The following is a 20,442-nucleotide window of genomic DNA, read 5'->3' as shown; positions in this document are numbered from 1 at the left end:
GAGCTCTCCCTGATGTTCATGTCTGATATTTGGTAATACTCAGTTTCTAATTCCACTAAGAAGAAATAATGCCGTAAAAGACAACATGTGGCCCTGTTTAAAGGAAGCTTAATAACTGAAGGTCTGGGCTTCCGGTAAAAGACTAAATCCAATAAACAACATGGCTGTAGTGGCATTACATGAACACCACACATAAAAACTGACATACATCACATTAAAATAGACAATTTATCTGATTACATGTGAGGTAAGAACATTAGTGCAGATGAAGTACAAGCCATCATATATTCATACTGCCTGGGCAACCAAAACTGCTTTTATTCAACAGGGATCACACCTAGGAATTTGGCTCCTGATTATATTTTAATCACTGTGCCCAGGTACCGGCTCTAGGCACCAGCAAACCAAGCATGTGCTTGGGGCGGCACAATTTCAGGGGCAGCATTCTGGCCACCTTTTTTTTTTTTCGCTTGGGGCAGCAAAAATACCCAGAGCAGCCCTGACTGTGCCCATTGGGATGAACCAAAATATTTTTGATCAGTTCTCAGAATCAACATTAAAGTCGTTACTTTTCTGCTGGCATAACAATTTCTTCAAAATACGTTACTTAATCTTCAGGTTTAAAGCGATGCTATGAGTTCTACAGTTAACCATAATATTAAAGGGAGCACCTAGAAATACTTGGTCGGCATTTAATAACATCACTTATATGAGATTCTTTGCCAGATGCAAGTTCTAGATAACGGCAGTAGGGTAAACTATTATCTGTCCTATTTATGTGAGTGGACACCTGATTTCATTAGCTTGCATTTACTGAAACCTATTTGGTGGTACATTTGTGCATACAGAGCAATTCTAGTTACACTATCAACTTCTACCTGTGACTGTGGAAAATTACAGAATAGACTTCTCAATGTGGCCTGACTTATTAGCAAAGTTTATGACAATTAGACATAAGATTTTTTGCCCTTGCAGGTTACTCTTGCAGTTGTGAATCATGGTAAAATGTTTGGGCTGTATTCTGCTCCATTTTCTCCAGTGAAGTAGCTTCATTTTACACCAGAGATGAATTTGGTTTGTTAGCTATTTGATAAGCAGTTATTTCACTCAGTAGAGGAAAATTAAGATCCTAACAGAGAGAACTTAATGGCACACCAGGGTATTTTCATTAAAGAATCCCAGACTCTGCAGATCACAGGGCTCAATTTGAATTACTCACATAGTTTACTCATTTCTATAATGCCTATTGTTACAGCAGCTGGGCACCTTAATTACAGAAAATTAAGATACAGAAGAAGAACAAAAGCATAACAGAGCTAAACAAAATAACTGGGTCCTGCATCCTGTCCTGAAGCTCACTAGGATCCAGGCTTTCATGAGAGTCTAAAGGGAGCAAATTCCAAAGATGAGGACCTCAGCTGCAAAAACCCTGCCCCTAAACACAAAGGGTCAAGTGCATCCCTACTGTAACTCCACTGAAAATACTTATCTGGGACGCCAAATCTACTGAGCAACATGTCTACTGGAGGCTAAATGGGCGTGGTAAGGATGAATGAATTCATGTGTAAACCACTGTGAAATCGTCAGACACAAAGAGAGTGAGCAAAGAGGGAGAGGTGGACTAGAAGGCACACCAGCCAGGTCATGCAAGAGATGGATAGAGCACCCCATAGGGAAGAGGAACACATGATATCCTGGCTGACACACAGAAGTGATAGTCTGGAGATCCTGATTCTGCCATTGCCCTGCTGTTCAACCTCAAGCAAGTCACTTGCCTCTCATGTTGTCATTTCTAAAATGAAGTTAATATTTCCCTGCATAGTGGGGAGGGGTATGGTGAGAATTTAATGAATGTATGTAAAGCCCCTTGAGATACTCAGATGGACTCCTACAAAGGCAGTGAACAAAGGAGAGGTGGAAGGGAAGGCACATGAGCCAGGTGACGTGCAGTTCCTTTTCTCTTCTGCGTGAACTGCTCAAGACAGGACAAACTGATAAAAATGATGTTCTCCACCCTTTGATCTGCACTGCACCATCTCATTGCCACTACAAATGCTTTTGCAAAAGCCTTTAAAAGGGATCCTCTTCCAGAACCCTTGAAAGTCTTGCAACTAATCAGTTCAGAGCATGAGGAAATCCCCTATTTTGCTTACAACCAGAGTAACAGTTTATCATCCTTTAAACTAGATTTATGCCTTCTACCAATCCCTGTGCCACATAATAAATGTAACTCTGTTTCATTGAATCTGCTGTCAGCAGTGATGGCAGAATCGAAGGCACTTCCAGTAATTAAAGCCAATTCTCTTTAACTTGATGTGGTTAAAGGTCTCTCCGGTAAGACAGCATGTAACATAGATACTGGATTTACAAAATGTAGGAGGTGGAAGTAAAGACCTCTCATCATTATTGCAGACAAATGATCTTCAGTAATGAACAACAAAGCCTGCATGAAAATCACTTAACAAGTGTTTTTCAGTGCAGCAAATTAGTAATTTATGCTTTGCTTTATTGTAACACCCTCCAAATCTTTTATTTGGTAGCATGCAGCTAAAGCCTTGCTTCTTTAAAGAGCTGTAACACAAAGAGAGAGCGACAAACGTACATTCTGTTTGTACCCTCCCACCACCACTGACCACCTCCTTCATCAACAGGTGGCCTATGTAGGAATTTGAGGATGGTCCAGGGGGAGGAGACAGTCACAGAGTTAATCACAGGCTTTCCAGCCAAGAGGGATTACACAAATGCCTTCCTAGGGGGCCTAGATTTACTTGGGTCAGCCCATATTTGCATATCTATCCAGCTCAAACCACTATTTATCTTCTTTGGGATTGGCCTGTGGGCCAATTCACAACAATGATGTAAGTAAGTCATTTCACTGCCCAGCAAAGAGTTTCTGTGTCTTTTGTTCCTGACTCAGGAGAAAACTTAGCTCTGATGTGTCAGTGGAAAAAAACAAAACAGACTAGAATACAGGCAACTGAAACAGGCCTGTGTGAAGGTTAACATGGAAAACACTCCTATGAGAGCCCAAAAAAACTGCACATATTTCCTCTGGTAGAAGATTTAAAGAATTTCAAGTACACAGATGCCATTCTGTTATGCTCAGGGACACCCTACCTCTGACCAGTGAGCCAGAAGAGGCAGAAAGAGCATTCCTACAGGAATAAAATGTGAAGGATTTACTGCTAGAGGAGTGTCTCTGGAGACAAAGTGTTTCAGTGCTGTGACAACCACTCATCTTTCATGGTCCCAATGCACTGCTACAGTGCTACTGGGCACGACCAGTTATTATTCGAAGCCAAGCAGAAGGAAAGCATATCCACAACTCACTGCGCAAATCATTTCTGCTAAGACAAAACTCACCTGATCCAGAATGTCCAAATATCACTCTCCCCTCTAGCTTCCTCGCTCCTATTCTAGGAGGGAATTTACCACAAGGTGAAGCTGTAATTAACAGAACACAATGCTGCAAGCCACTCAGTATGTGTTTCCCTGAGGAAGGTCATTCACTGCAATTGCATTTCCTGACACAATTGCTTCACGATGCTAAAACTGTGCATCATTTTATGATCTCTGGCAAGGCAAGGGCTTTCTAAGAATAGCAAGTGAAGTCCACAAGATTTGCCTGAGCAATCTGCCTCTCCAAACATCTCTCTCACCCCCTTAATTATTTGCTTTACATCCATCTACTCTTCATCCTGTATCCTCTCTTTGAAGATTTGCCAAGAATCATGATCCTCCAAGATAGCTAATGTTCTACAGGTACTGGGATAGGATAAGACACAGAGGCAGAGCCTTTTCAGCAGCAACACCCCAGCCGTGGGACAACCTAATGAGGGCAGACAAAGCCAGACTTTATACAGGTCTCAATGGAAGACTCATCTCCTGCTAAGTCCTTCCTCCAGGAATAGCATATTCCCAGGATCAACTCACAATTGTAGAGATAGGATGGAAGGAAAAACAAAACGAAACTCATAAAATCATGCGTACGGGGAACAAGGCAAGCGGTGGGGGTTTTGCCAGTTAGGCAATGCTCAGGAACAGTTAGACACAATGTCAATGAGCACCTCTGATTAGACAGGCTGAGAGACATGACTGAGTAACTTACATTTCAAACTAGTTTATTAGATAAAACTCGGGGAGCAGCTCCCCATTATTTATGTAGGTTACGACCATTTCAGTAAAGATCACAGTACCTAAAATAGCAACCACCTCATCATCCTGTATGACTTCTAGGGATCCCGACACCACAAAGCAGAGCGCATCTACGCTTTCTCCAGCATGGTAGATGAGGTCTCCTGGAGCACAGTGAATAGTCTGAAACTCCACAGCCAGGGCCCTCAGGCAGCCATCACTAGCCAGTCGAAAGGCAGGATGCTCGTTAAAAACCTTCCGGTTCAGATGCACGCAGATATCTGCCCTCATGTCCTTAGGACAAATGGAAAGAACCTGAATAAAGGAAGGAAAAAAAAATCAGCTGGGAATATGATACAAGATCAGTAAGTGTTTTTAGAAACTGCTTCACAAAGAGACATTCCTACAGGGGAATTTTTTTTACCATAGTCACCTTCAGACAGTATTCAGAGTGAGTTTTCCACCTATGTCCATGACATGGGGATAATGATACTGATCTCATTTGTGAAGTGCTTTGAGATCTACTGATGAGAAGTCCTATGTAAGAGTGAGGCATTATTACATCGGTTCCTACAAACATAAATTCTACAAAACATGTCATTTACAGTTGGCACTAATTGGCACCCGTGTTGGCCGTCTCAGCAGCCTGGGCATCTGAATTACCCACTGACTGACAGAGACGGTCCCTGTGAAAGCAGAGAATTGAGGCACATTGATAAGGCAGTGGTGGAAGTGGGGCTGTTCCCTGCTTTAATGCTTCTAAATGGGCAAGCGTATGAAAGCAAACCCCAGCACTTGCACCTTCAGACCCAGTTTGTAAAGCTGGGAAGCTATGCACAAACCACCTCATTATCTGTTCAGCATGTGCACATGTGAGCTACTGAAAGTGCTACTGATATATGTCCTTTAAAAACCTGGCCCCCAAAGCCTTGAAATAGACGATCATTTATTATGTGCATTATGAAAGCACCTACAGTCTCAACTGAGATCAGATCCCCATTGTGCCTGGTGCTGTATAAAAACATAATAAAGGAAATCCCTTCCACAAAGAGCTTACACTCTGAATAAGACACCAAAAGAACTTCAAGATTAGAACAAATGGGAACAAAAATGTTATGCAATCTCGCAATAAGAAATATAAAGCACAAGTGAGTGAAAAGCCACACCCTGAACCTGACGACAGCCAATGATAGATCACTTGATCTTGGGCATCCTGTGAGATAAATTCTTACTGTATGTGGCTTTTCCTATAGATACAATAAAGGGAAAGTTAGCAAAGACTAACCAGTTAAAGAAAGAAAGTGACAAACTGCAAATCACCAGTAATTAAAAGAATTAGGCTTGTGAAATGCACATTTAACATGAGCACATTTTCTCAAACTTGCTAATAGTGATGTAAATCCTTAAGAACACGGTAGCAAATTTACTTGGGAATATTCTCTTTTTAAGGCTGCTAACAAAAATGTATGACAAGGTGTAAATTAAGCCCAATGGACACAAATTAACTACACTGTGAAAGTCTCATATTTAGAGAAAACTGCAGGTCAACAAATAACAATGCACAAGTTCTCACCTTACTGAAGATTGCTCCCCAGGCAATAATGGGAGACAGTCTCCAGTTCATGAACAGTTTGCCAGACCTTAGAATGTCAAGGAACACTTAATCAGAGAAATCCAGGCAACACTGAACTAACTTTGTGACAACCATGCTCATGTTAATGTAGGAATTTTAATTTCTGTTCAATCAAGATCTGTTATAAAGAATGATATTATTATTATTGTATGATATTGCTAAAAGGTACATAGCATAGAACTGTGAGACAATAAACTATCCAGATCTTAATTCATTACATTAATATGTGTCCCTTCCTTGTTTTAATAGATCTAAGTCATATTCAGAGGGTTAGCTGTGTTAATCTGGATCTGTAAAAGCAGCAAAGAGTCCTGTGGCACCTTATAGACTAACAGACGTATTGGAGCATGAGCTTTCGTGGGTGAATACCCAGTTCGTCGGATGCAGCTGCCACAGGACTCTTTGCTGCTTTCTAAGTCATATTGTTATTTTTGAGATAATGGATTGGAAAACAGTTAAGGTAAATTTTAAGCATATATATTTACAAATGTTTAAGACCAAAAGGGACTATTCTAATAATCTAATCTGACCTCCCTCATAATACAGGTCACAGAACCTGGCACAGTAATTTTTACATCCAGTTCAGGGGTTGGCAACCTTTCGCACACGGCTCGCCAGCGTAAGCACCTTGGTGGGTTGAGCCGGTTTGTTTACCTGCCACGTCCGCAAGTTCGGCTGATCGCAGCTCCCACTGGCCGTAGTTTGCCAGAGATGCTAAACATTCATATGCCCCTTCAGCCACCATTCCAAAGGCCATGCTTCCATGCTGATGACGACTGTTAAAAAAAACCTGTTACTTAAATTTGTGACTGAACTCCTTGGGGGAGAACTGTATGTCCCCTGCGCTGTTTTATCCACATTTTAAGAACACTTTCACAGAAGATTTGACAAAATGCAAAGAAGGTACTGATGTGAGATTTCTAAAGATAGCTACACCACTTGACCCAAGGTTTAAGAATATGAAGTGCCTTCCAAAATCTAAGAGGGACAAGGTGTGAAGCATGTTTTCAGAAATCTTAAAAGACTGGACAGGATTGCAAGCACTTTGGAGGACAGAATTAGAATTTAAAATGACCTTGACAAATTCAAGAATTGGTCTGAATTCAACAAGATGAAATTAAAAAAAACGTAAGTGCAAAGTACTTCACCTAGGAAGGAAAACGTCAAATGCATAACTAGAATAGATTGGATAGATGGTACTACTGCAGAAAAGGATCTTGGGGTTACAGTGGATCACAAATTGAATATGCATCAACAATGTGATGCAGTTGTGAAAAAGGCAAAAATCATTCTGGAATGTATGAACAGGAATGTCCTATGTAAGGCATGAGAGGTAATCATCTTGCTTTACTTTATACTAGTGAGACTTCAGCAGGAATACTGTGTCCAGTTCAGGGTTCAACATTTCAAGAAAAATGTGGTTAAATTAGAGAGAGTTCAGAGAAGAGCAACAAATATCACAAAACGTTAAAAAAACTGGGCATGTTTAGTCTGAGAAAACAAGACCAAAGGGTGACTTGATAGCAGTCTTCAAATACTTTAAGGGTTGATATAAAGAGGTCTGTGATCAATTGTTCTCCACGTCCACTGATGGTAGGACAAGCAGCAACGGTCATAATCTGCAGCAAGGGAGATTTAGGTTAGCTATTCAAAAAATCTTTCTAACTCTAAAGGTAATTACACTCTTGAATAGGCTTCTAAGAAAGGTTGTAGAATCTCCAGCACTGAAAGTTTTTACGAACAGGTTGGCCAAACACCTGTCAAGGATGGTCTAAGTTTACTTAGTCCTGCTCAGCGAAAGGGGATGGATTTGATGACATCTCAAGATCACTTTCAATCCAATTTTTCTGATTCTGTGATTCCAAGTAGTGCTCTTTTTTATAGGTACAGTAGTATTTCTATCATCAAACACCATAACAAGAAGGGTGGCAAGAACTCCATTGCACAGAAAATGCCAGTTCAGTAAATCACACGAATTCAGTAATTTAATTGAAATAATGATCCAAAAGACTCCATTTAGAAAGTGACTATTCTGATAGCACCTTCTTTATATACACCGAGACTTCACTCTTTGGCAAACACAACAGCAAAAAAGCAAGGAGCAAAGATCTAGCCACAGGCTGAACAATTTCATTTTTACAATATGTTGTTCTCCTTGAACTGAGAACAGAGAATGAAGCTGAAGACAACTAAATAGGAAGTATTTTGTGTTAAAAGATTTTACAAAGGATCTTGGCAATAGAAGAAAATAAAAAGTAAATGTGGAAATATCAAGAGAAAATAGAGAGAAAATGGGTAATCTCAATTATTAATCCATATACTGTATGCTCCCAGAACCGGATTCTACAGTCTCTGACTAGCCTTTATTATAGCTCCTTTCTGACTGTACAAATGCAAGCATCAAGGGTTCAGAAGGTGTTTAATGGAGACCATCAACTCCACTAACATGACTCGGGGCAGCACTGTAAGAAGGGGATTTGATGGCACAGATCAGATTCTGCTTGGTAGTTTTCCTGCTGCTGTAAAGAAGATTCTGGTGTGGAAACATGATTCTATTTTCTGCAGAAACAAGGTGGAACCTTCTGAAATTACTAGAAACCTTCTGAAGTTACTAAGAGAGCACAGTAACAGACCAGGTGTTTCTCTTTTATATACAAGTCGTGCTGAGAATGGCCATTAGTCAGCAGAGTAAGAACTAGACATTCTGATTACATGGTTAAAAACAAAGAATCTAAATTGTCTCCTCAAATGTCACATTTTTAAAATGGCATATATCCAAAGAGGATACAAAATACCCGTTAGTTATTGTTTTTGTTTGTTTGTTTGATTTTTGTATATTTTAAGCAATGTATCAAAAACCAATTTCCAGTTTCCAAAGAGGTAAGATTTCTCCTGAGGAGTCTTCATTTTTATTTTATTTTTATTTTTTTGCGTGTGCGTGGAATCCTTGTTTTATGAACAAATCAATATGAAGGTTGCTGACTACAATGCTTTACTATTTGATAGCTTCAGAGCATAAGCTTGGGAGAATGCAGTCTGCAGGGTTCTATGTAATAAATCTGTGGCCGCAGACTTCACAGTCAGTAACTATTGCTCATCATCCAAACATCATAAACACAGAACCCACTACCGTCTGCTGCAAAAATGAAAGGCAATGTAGAATCCCCCTATGCAGAAAAACCTGTTTTAGCTCAGTTGATAGAATCCTCTGATTTTTAACGGAGAAGGTTCTGAGTTCTGTGTCACATGTTCATGGTGACACTTGCATCTGTGAAGCCACAGATTGGTATCTATTGGATTGAACCACAGTGGACCCCTAATACCTGAGGGACAGCTTTGCTTAACTGCTGAGATCAAGCAATGCACCCAAGAGGTGCCTTCTTCCGAGTGGAAAATCAAACCTGCTCAGTTGCTTACAAAAAGAATGTTCAGATTTGATTTTATCATCATCTTCAAGCCAGCCCACACAGGATATAAGCCCTAATACAATCACAGCAGACAGACAGTTTCCTTCAGCACATGTGGTAGTCATTTATATTTCTAGAACGAAGATGCTAGGTTCTATCTCTGAATATGTCCAGTTTAGACGGTGAATGAGATGTTTATGTATGCAGCCAGAGACTTGTGACAATGGTATTAAAAGCTCTGGAATACTCAGAAATAAATGGTACAGTACATCTATGTCTCTGTGCTAAACTTGAGACCTGGAAGGGAACAGTAAAATTCCCAAGGAGGCTCATCTGATTTTTTTTTTCTTCCTAGCATTTTCTAAGTGTACTCAAGCAGTTTAAAATAAGCCTTCAGAATAGTTCACAGAATTCTACACGCAGCAGAGATTATAAAAGAGCTGCAAGACTGGCAAATGAATTAAAATAAAGACATGGATTAAGACAGTATAAATAATGTCTGCTGGAACCATTTTATATATTTCTGAAATCTTCTCCAGTTTGAGAAGGCTGCTGAATGGCTTCATGGACATGACAATATCTCTGAAGTCATGTCAGGAAATACCAGGTTGACAAATCACATACTGAAGTGGACTTATAATGATCTAAATTCTCATTCTCTCACTGCACCAGCCATGAGATTTATTCAGCGGTGGCAGAATAACTTTTACACAAAATGAACTTTGACTGGGGGGGGGGGGAGAGGAAAGAGTAAGCCTAATTTTGTCTGGGAGCCCCCAGATCAATTCCTTGCTGGGAAGAGGCCATTAAGAGCTAGATTTTCAGAAGTGCTCAGCAGCCACAATCAAGGTCAGACTTTCAAAAGAGCTCAGTTCCCATTAGGCACCCAAAGAAACTGACTAGATTTGCATAAAAACTCATTAAGTCAGGTGCTGAGCTCTTTTGAAAATCTGGCCATAAATTTCACAATGGGCATTGGATTAGCTGCTTAGGAGGCAAAGTTAAGAAACAGCTGATATGCAATCACCGAGCACTTTCATACTGTAAATTGGATTTTTTTTACAAATAGTTAGGCAGATTGATCAGCGTTATTAAACCTGCATGGATTAAGACTGTTTTTAATAGATTGGCTCAAACATCCTAGCATTGAGTATTTAATGTAAACAAGGAAGGTTTGTTACTATTGAGTTGAGCTGTCTAAAATTCCAAGAGAGAGATAAGGTCGGTGAGGTTATATCTTTTATTGGACCACCTTCCGTTGGTGAAAAGGACAAGCTCTCAAGCTCTACAGAGATCTTCTTCAGGTCTCTTATGTAGTTTGCTTTAAATGCTGAAAGCACCAGATCTGCAAACTGAGCTTAATTATATTTTTTAAGCAATAAAGAATATGAATTACACTGGTGACCAGAGCATTGAGACAGAATTGGCAGTACAGTAACAACAAGGAACATTTCTTAATTGAATAACACTAACAAGTGTTGGAAATATACAGAAATGGCTACAAATTAGTTTGGATTAAATTAAATTCAATCTTCTCAACACGGATAAAAACTGGCTGTTGGTCTTGAAACAACTGGTAATGATAAATTACACTATATTATGCTGTGGGGACCAGGGCCAGCGCTTCCATTTAGGCGACCTAGGCAGTCGCCTAGGGCACCAGAATTTGAGAGGGCGGCAGCCTGCTCCGGTGGACCTCCCGCAGGCATGCCTGCAGATGGTCCGCTGGTCCCACGGCTCCGCTGGATCATCCACAGGCACGCCTGCGGCAGGTCCACTGGAGCCGCGGGACCAGCGGACCATCCGCAGGCACTCCTGTGGGAGACTCACCGGAACCGCGAGACCGGCCAGCCGGCCCTCCGCCTAGGGCGCCAAAAACCCTGGCGCCACTCCTGGTGGGGACGTAACTGCTGGAAGGTTTGGTTTGATTTTTTAATACATTAATAAATGCTCTGGAAAATGTAGTAATGAGCACATTAATGAAATGTACAGATGATACAAGGTGTAAGATCCCACACTGTGCTATGTAGGAACACTACAGAGGGAGTTTTCATCCCTTTAAGTCCTACTATACACATATCAAAAATATAGACATTACACAACTCATTGAGGTGACAAAGTACATTAGAAGTTAGCCAATATCATTAAGAAACTCATGGTAACACCAGTTTTTGCAATAAGAAAAAAAATCTTGAGATTCACACTGCAGAATCTCACCATCTCCAGCAATAAAACAAAATAAAATAAAATGCACCCACAGTTTTGGGACTGACAAAAAATTCCAGGGTCCAGTCCTACCACTGACATGGGGAACTTTTTGTTTTAATCTGGGCCATAGTGTCATTAAATAAAGGGATCATTCAGATGTCAAAAGATGGAAATGATAAAAAGAAAAGATTCTCCCTGAGGCTAGACTTTGCATCTCAGCCCTGCACAGGGAGCAGTACAAAGCTACATTGCTCCAGGAGGAGCAAACATAGCCACTCACTGTGGCACTCTGTCACCCTCAAGTGGTGGCTGGGTCACACAAACTGGTTGATGGGGCTGCCACTGCCTTAGCTAGCAGACTTATCTTTTTAGCTCAAGCCGTAAAGGCTCAAGTTTTAAGATCTAGATGTCCCAGGTTCAGTTCTCCCTCTCTTGACAAACCAGGTGCACAGCATTACTGAGGGTATGTTCCCACCTTGGGTGGACATACCCATGCTAGCTCTTTGAGCTGGCATGCTAAAAATAGCAGTATATTAGTAGCAGGACATTTGGCTGCTCACACTAGCCACCTAAGTACAGACCCACCCATCCACCTGGGTACATATTTGAGTGGCTAGCCTGAGCCACCGCCTGTGCCACATGGCCACGCTGCTATTTTGGGGCACTAGCCCAAGGACAGCTAGCATGGTGCATCTACCCAAGCTGGGACTTGTGCCTCCCAGCTGCTGTGTAGACAAACCCTGAGTGGGTATGGATTACATAGGCACCATCTTGGTGCTGCTGGTTGTGCACAGGAGGCAAGTAATCAGCACCATTCATTAGGAGGGAGCAGAGTGCTCCCACCAGTACACAGACCCTGTTCTGTAGGCCTGTGTGGAAGGCGGGTGGCCCATGGTTCTGTTTCTTCCCTTTTCTTCATCCTGCTCTCCAAGAGGGAGTGGACTGCAATGGTGAGTGACTCTTGAACAGTTCTGCGAGGTGAGGGAGACTTCTTGTTCACCCGCTGCCAACAAGCCAGCCCGTACAATGTTGGGGCAATATTGGTCCAGATTATTTTATTTTTCTTGTTGAGTCTGGAATCATATGTACATTTCATGGTTGTTGTACCTTTATATGGTGCAAATTCTGCATGGCAAGAAAACAGAGAACCTGCGCTCCTGATCTTACAGTCAGGGGCAGCTCTTGGCACCAGCAAAGCAAGCACCTGCTTGGGGCAGCCCATTTGCAGGGGCGGCAGAACCAACAGGGGGCTCTGGGAACTGTAGTTCTTTGGTTAGCTCCCTGCCTATAGAGCCAGCCCTGGAACAGTGAAAGAACTACATTTCCCGGCAATCCCTTGGCCACAACGAACTAGAAGGAAGGAGGGGACCTCATGCGGCAGCGTGCTGTGAGTGGGGAGTGGTAGGGATACCATATTTTAACATTCACAACACAGGACACTCCATGGGGAAGGAAGCCCCACCCTGCCACCATCCACTCCCTCCGACTGCCCCCCCACAGAAACCCCAACCCATCCAACCCCCCTGCTCCCTGTCCCCTGATCACCCCCTCCCGGGACCCCTGCCCCTAACTGCCCCCCAGGACCCAACCGCCTATCTAAGCACCGCTATTCCTTGTCCCCTGATTGCCCCCTCTTGGGACCCCTGCCCCTAACTTCCCCCCAGGACCCCACCCCGTATCTAAGCGCCGCTGGTCCTTGTCCCCTGATTGCCCCCTCCCGGGACCCCTGCCCCTAACTTCCCCCCAGGACCCCACCGCTTATCTAAGCACCGCTGGTCCCTGTCCCCTGATTGCCCCCTCTCGGGACCCCTGCCCCTAACTAAGCCTCCCTTCTCCTTGTCCCCAACTGCCCCCTCCTGAGACCCTCCCCCAACTTCCCCCCTACCTGTCCCCTGACAAACCCCTGGGACTCCCATGCCTATCCAACTGCTGCCTGTCCCCTGACTGCCCCCCCCCGAACCCTTGACCCATCTAACCCCACCTGCTCCCTGTCCTTTGACTGACCCCCCCGGAACCCCCAACCCTTCTCCAGCCCCCCACCCCCTTACCGTACCACTCAGACCAGCATGTCTGGCTCCACGCAGCGCCAGACATGCTGCTGCATACATGCTGCCGTGCTCTCCCGCGGAGCCCACAGGCCCCCCCCCACACACACACACTCAGCACCTGCCTTCCAGATTTGAACACCTCAAAATTCAGGAATGCTCAAGCTCAGTTTGGGCAGCTGTTACTTCATTTCTCCCAAATCAAATATACTGATCCGCTGTAACTTGCTGTAGAAAAAGTAAGATAAAATTGAGCAAGAAATGCTTCTCAGTGGTTATTAGGATGGAATTGCTATTTTCAACAGTCATTGCCTTTTGTTTGTTTGTTTGTTTAAAAGGAAGACAGTGGTATTGCATTGGCAAATTCCCCATAGAACGAAAGAGTGGAACAAAAGAATAATAAAGGCACCTCAACTTTTCCTCATTTATGTAGGACGGTCTTATAATATGGATCCAGATATCCACTTTGCTGCAGCTCTTTAACCATATGGGAACCAATCCTGTCTGTGTTCTGTGCACATCTAAAATTCCTGCTGAATGACCCACCCGGGAGCGAGTTACCAGTGACCCAGGGCTGTGGTGGAAGGAGGGTGCAGGGGTGGGGGGAGAGCCCAGGGCTGGGGCGGCAGGAGGTGTGGGGGAGGGCACTGGTGGGGAGGAAAGGGGGAAGCCAAAGCTGGGGCGGCAGGGGGTGTGGGTGGGGGGGGAAGAGCCCAGGGCTGGGGTAGCAGCGGGGTGCGGGGGGGAGCCCAGGGCTGGGACAGGGGGCAGCCAAAAATTTTTTTGCCTGGGACAGCAAAAAACCTAGAGCTGGCCCTGCTTACAGTATGAGGACCGTGCTGGTGGTAGGGATAGATGGCAGTAGAGGCCATACAGACAAGTTTCCAGGATGAGACCATGTAGAAATAGCAGCCTGATTTTACAGGGCATCAGGACACTGGGAGAGATGTCGTGAGGTCATGAATCAGGTTTCAGTACTGAGGTGTCAACAATATTTCATAGGGCCATCGAAGATCTCACTAGCAGCGGAGGGGACTGAATTCCCTTGCATTTTCTGAGATTTATGATTCATAAAATTGCAGCCTGAAAATATTTACCATAGTCCTGTCTCTTCTGCATTATTGCATATTGGGTCATGCCATTAGTAATGAATATTTTTAATGCTGTATTGTTTTCCTGTTGTTTCCACTTCAGGAGTTACAATGTGAAACTGGCTCAGATAGATTCCTACGTAAAAACTGAAGAATAAATTGTTTCCTTTCAACCTGTGTCTTTTATTGAGAAGTGGACCATTAAATCATGTTAGAAATTATCTGACTATTGATTTTATTACTTTTTAAGAGAATCTCAAGCCAAACTTTAACTAAGAGTCAAAGGAAGGAAAATCTTTCAGCTTTATTGACATTTCACAATTTTGCCATTAGGAGAGTGGGACCTTCATAGAAACAGTTGGATGTAAATGAACAGTTGTGCAGGTTCACGTGTAATGACCTATTTTTAGAGGAAAACTGCAACCTATTAATATTTCATTTGCTGTCAAGCACATTCTGGTTATAACTAAAAAGCTCAAATTCAATTTGAACATTTTAATATCTCAGGCTGTTACTATAAATATTTTTACAACTACTTAAAAGATCATATTCAGAGAATGTTCTGGCTCACATTTATCTGTCTCAGAAGAACAGGTTCTAATGTGCAATGTTGCCTTTGAGAGACTTTTAAATATATAATGGCTATTGCATTTTCCCATGAATTTACTCACAATCTAAATTTAATTCATTACTGGGTAAATAACCAAGGTACCTTGAGCATGAAAGGAGCTGTATAAAAACAAATTCCCTCCTACATATGAGCTATGTATTATCATATTATGGTATGTACAGTGCATATGCAATGTATTGTGTGTATTGTCCTAGCTGTCAATGTTAGAGCTTTGACTTCTAAATATTTTAAGATGATTGATCACAGGCCACTTGCTTCAGTTTAAATAATACAAATAAAGGGACACTCTTAGTTTCATCGATTCTCTATTCATAGGTATGCAGGAAGGAGGAGTGAGAAAGAACAATGAGCACTGTGGGTTGAAGATGAAATCTGAGGACTAATTATCACCAAAGACCCAGCCTAGATTGGTCCTTTAAGGCAGGGGTTCTCAACCTTTTATTTCTGAGGCCCCTCCAAGATGCTCTAAAAACTCCATGGCCGACCTGTGCCACAACAACTGTTTTTCTACATATAAAAGCCAGGGCCACCATTAGGAGATAGCAAGCAGGGCAATTGCTCGGCGCCCCATGCCACAGGCAGCCCTGCAAAGCTAAGTTCTTCAGGCTTCGGCTTCAGCCCCGGTTGGTGGTACTTGGAGCCCGGGCTTCAGCCCCGGGTGGTAGGGTTTCGGCTTTCTGCCCCTGGCCCCAACAGATCTAATGCCAGCCCTGCTTTGCAGACCCCCTGAAACCTGCTCGCGAGCCCCCAGTGAGTTCCAGACCCCTGGTTGAGAACCACTGCTTTAAGGCACAGCCCTGCAGTGTGGAAGTTCAGGGTCTGATCCAGCACACACCAAAGTCAATGGGCATTAGATTGGGCCATCTGAGAGGGGTTTTACTTCAGGCAGCCAGGTCTGGATCTATGGCCCTTTTCTTCATTGCCCCCTTTGGGGAAATGAGTAACATCTAGTCAACCTTCACTTTGCCCGCACTGTGTATCTGCACAAGAACCAAACACTAAGCTCTCTGAATTTCTTCTTTGTTATTGGTCTGAGCGAGATCTTCAATGGCATTAAATGGTAGTATCTCATATATGACTAAGAATAGATATTTAACTGCAAAACTAACTAAAGCACATTTGTTAAAGGTATAGTATTTCCAGCAAAGGCATTTACTTACATTTTGGTCTCAAGCTCAACCTTAGCTGTCACAAAAACTACTAGACTTTATCATGATATATTGCTCTGTAGTTACATACGATACAGTTGTTCATCACCAGAAAAAACTGCATAATTTTGTGTCAACACATGAGCTGTTCTATCCACTGTATTTGATTTAAAGAAAAAAATCATTTCAATGTGCTGAGTTGTGCTGCATGCTTGACTGACTGAAATGTATTCTAATAATGGGGGAAAATGACATCATAATGCATACGTGACTGCAAAGTGAGCAATAAGTATATTTATTTGGAACCAATGAAGATGTAATCAGTAGAGCTCGATGAAATTGTTTGGCTGAAACTTTTTTAGGAGGAGAAAAATGCAGATTTGGCAACACTGAAATGTTTCATGAGTTCATCTCAAACATGTCAAATTGTTTTAGTTGAAAATAAAAACAAACAATATGAAAAAATCTTCATTTTGACATTATTTGAATGAAATGTTTCAATTTTTCAATTCAAAGTGACTTTTCCAGTCAATATTAATTTACATTTTGTTTTAAAAATTAAACATATTAAAAATGCTTGAAATCTAAATGAAACATTTTATCTTGGTGAGAATGAAACATACAGTTTGACCAAAATCAATTTTTTTAATGTTTCGATTGGCCAAAAATGTAAAGAAAATTGTGGTCAAGCTGAAATGCCTTTTTTTTAAATTATTTTTTGGAATTTCCAGCCAGAAAACCAGAAAAATCTGTTATTCACTCAGCTCTAGTAATGATACCTATATGGAAGAAAACCATTCATAAATATTAACGAAGTGCCAAAGTTTAGAGTTTTTTTTGCTAATTATTTGCACAGTTAAAAGAAATCTTTGCTGAAGAATAAGAAATATAGTAATATACTAAAATGTCTACCCAAATGTAAGGAGTAGGAGAGATAATGTTATGCATAATGATAGTCTAGATGTATGTGCTGGAGACATACGTTTGGTTTTGAAGGAAGTGAGGAATGAAAAACACAGGAGAAATGACTCTAGGGATAGATTACTGATCACCTGGACAGGAGAGTGAGCACTAGATGAAATTAAAAAAGGGAAACTATATGTTGAATTTCATTAAAAAGCTCTCCTACGGTGAGATACGTTAGGCTGTGCCAGTCTCCCAGGGTTGGTTGAAGCCCATCACCAGGGATTTTTAAAACCAGACTGGATATAAAAACTAGGAAATGTACCATTGGGAACAATTCTACTGTGGCACAGAGGTGGACCAACAAATATAACAGTTCTTTTCTTTCTCGTCTATATTTCTACTGCAGGATTAAATCAAGCTTATGATCAAAATATGGAAAAGTTTTCAGCATAGAAAAGTTACCAGATTTGGAGACACATTATTTAAGAGGATGTCAGCTCCTGAATCACTTGGTGCGATATTTTCCTATCTTCATTGTGACTGTTGTACTGCACACACAGTAAATAAAAATTCTATGACGTGGTGCAGTGTGACCTGTTTTCCCCCCCCCCACAAATTTTAATACAGAGGCCTTAAGTGGTTTGTAAAGTGCTAAATAGACCCCGAACATGAAGGAAAGGATCTAGTGTATGCAACTGCTGTAGTTTTCAGGTTTGCCAACTAGGAAATACAACATTTTCTCATTTGCTATAATTGAGAAGTTTTATAATTCATTTCAGAATTCAAAGTTCGGATGGCTCATGTGACTGCCAGCGACCTACACACAGCTTTCCATCTTTCCCCTAAGAAATCTGAATTTTGGCTCTGATCATGCAGCTGACAGCTTGCAAGTTGCTGCACTCATGAAGATCCCCATTTGCTTCAATGCAGCTCACAGCAGTCGCAGCAAGGTACTTGTGAAGTAGCCATTGAAGGTTTATAGCCTTTGCTGGACACTGTGTAACGGAATATTTTAAAAGTTGTAACCACTGTATAGCTACTCTCTCACTGGCTGTCAATAAAATATTTTAACTGAAAAACTGTACTACATAAAAGCATTAATGGCCTGATCCAAAAGCCACTGAAGTCAACAGGAGTCTTTCCATTGACTTAAATGGTGTTTAGCTCAGGAGCTACATTAGGCAGGCCTCCAGTGTGGGAGTACTGTTAAAAATCTAAATCACAGATTTTATGGCCTTATTAATTATCTAGCTAAGCAACCACTACTACTGTGCAGACAAGTGAACGCTGCTTACTAAAAGCCAATGATCAGTATGTTTATGGGCTACAACTGCATTTTTATAATCTATTAAACTGGATATGTGGAAATAATGGAAGGAAATCTCAGTAATCAAAGCAAAGGTTCTTCTAATTAACTGCAAAACACAATCCAAGTCTAATGGAAGTGCAGCAGAAATAATTGAAAGGAGATAAATGAGAATGAAAATTGAATTTTTACACATATTTGGCTTTTCACAGCAGAACTGAGTATTTACAGCAATTACAACAAATTTGTTATTAACAAACTGTATGAACACATTTGGAAGTTGGAATATCACTGTATAAATGGAGCTGAAATTAACATATTAAAGAATCAGGCATACTATACTGAACTACAAGAATCCAAGAAACTGAAAGCCTTATCAGTTAACATAACAATAATAATACACAAAAGTTGCACAGTTTTGGAAGTTAATTGCTAATTCCAGTTAATTAGTTCGATAACTATCATTGTATGGGTTTATAAGAAGACATAAAGCTGTCCTTGTTCTCACAATAATTCTATTATGTCATGTTATAGTGAGATTGGTAGATGTAATCTGAGTTCCACCAGAACCTCACAGTGCAATACAACCGAAACAAGAACTGTAGCAGAGCAGAGCAATATTCTATCACAACTTTTCCTCTCTCAAGGGGGCTTTAGGGTTCTCAGTACTAGACACTTAATGTCCAGTTCCCCGATGGGGTAAATCAGCATAAATCCACTGAAGTCAGTGGAGCTCGGCCAACTCACACCAACTGAAGATCTCACCCCTAGTCTCCTTTCTTAATCTATAGAGCCGGTATAAAATGACTAGCAGGAACACAAGCTCTCTCAAACTTCCCTGCCAAAGGGCCTTCAGCCCAGGCCTGGAGAGGACACCTCAAAGAGGTCAGTCTCCGCGTCTATTAAATCTTGTGCTAACTGTGATGGTAGCAATTATGGTTCCGTCCACTGGGAACTGGTCCAAGGCAACTGAACTTATTTTATAAATGCTAACAAATCCTCAGATGGTAACAACTTTCAGTCACTACTGACCTGCGCCAGATTCCAAATGGCGACCTAAGACCTGATTCAAAGTCCAAACACTCAATGATTTCAGTGGGCTTTGGATCAGGAACTAGAGCAGAAAAGATCTATATCCAGTTATCAATCTCCTGAGCCAATCAGTGCTCTGCTACTCACCTTTTAACCAGACCACAATGATACACTGATTTTTATTCTCTTACCATTACCGCTACTATATTATTATTATATTTTATGATATCAGCAAGCACTAGAACTACCAAAGTGAGTAAAGGATAGTTTTCTGCTAGTATGTGTAATATGTATGGAAAGTGCTGTTGGATATATTTTTAACAGAATAAAATTGCTGACATGTGGCCTTTTTAACAGTGGAATGCTTAATGAAATGTACATTTTCCCTTTTACAAAAAAAATTGGGAACTAAAATATTTAGCCTGCTAGTTGCTCTGCGAAATGTTTTGTTGGGTTTCAGTGTTTTTATTAGTTACTTCTCTTGCCAATTTGGATTACTCAGCCCCATCAAATGTGGTGTTTTTCCCCAAAAACGAAGGGTATCGTTTTTGAGATTTTCTCTCTTCCTCCCCACCCTCTCAATTTTTTTAAAAACTGTTTTTGTTAATTTTAAATCCCAAAACACAAAAAAAGTAAAAATAATTCCAAGGAAAATCTGGAAAATGGAAAGTCAGACCATATTGAAAAGCAGGGTAACAAAACACATTTTCAAAATTGCCAATGTTCCTATTTTTTTCCCCTAATTTTAAACCAGCTCCCTCTCTCTGAACACAGCTATGAAAGTATTAATGGAATCACATGTGGTTCAGATCTTTTTTTGCCAGCATGTTTACAGTACTCAGTACTGTTTATTCTACTTGAAAGGACACAATGGATTGAAAGGTACAATATCTGGATTTTT

At 41.4% G+C, this 20,442-nt stretch overlaps 1 protein-coding gene across 2 annotated transcripts in view; it reads right to left on the bottom strand.

The window, feature by feature from the left end:
• KCNH5 (potassium voltage-gated channel subfamily H member 5) overlaps positions 1–20,442 on the bottom strand; it is a 235,041-nt gene that overhangs the window by 55,119 nt on the left and 159,480 nt on the right. For both annotated transcript variants that reach the window (XM_050952535.1, XM_050952536.1), the window contains exon 9: positions 4,197–4,449. In XM_050952535.1, coding sequence (XP_050808492.1) covers positions 4,197–4,449 — 253 coding nt within the window. The remainder of the gene's footprint in view (positions 1–4,196; positions 4,450–20,442) is intronic.

The sequence above is a fragment of the Gopherus flavomarginatus genome, chromosome 5 (assembly GCF_025201925.1).
Source record: "Gopherus flavomarginatus isolate rGopFla2 chromosome 5, rGopFla2.mat.asm, whole genome shotgun sequence".
NCBI lineage: Eukaryota > Metazoa > Chordata > Testudines > Testudinidae > Gopherus > Gopherus flavomarginatus.
The sequence above is the reverse complement of the archived record's forward strand: the minus strand, read 5'-3'. Positions and strand labels throughout refer to the sequence as shown.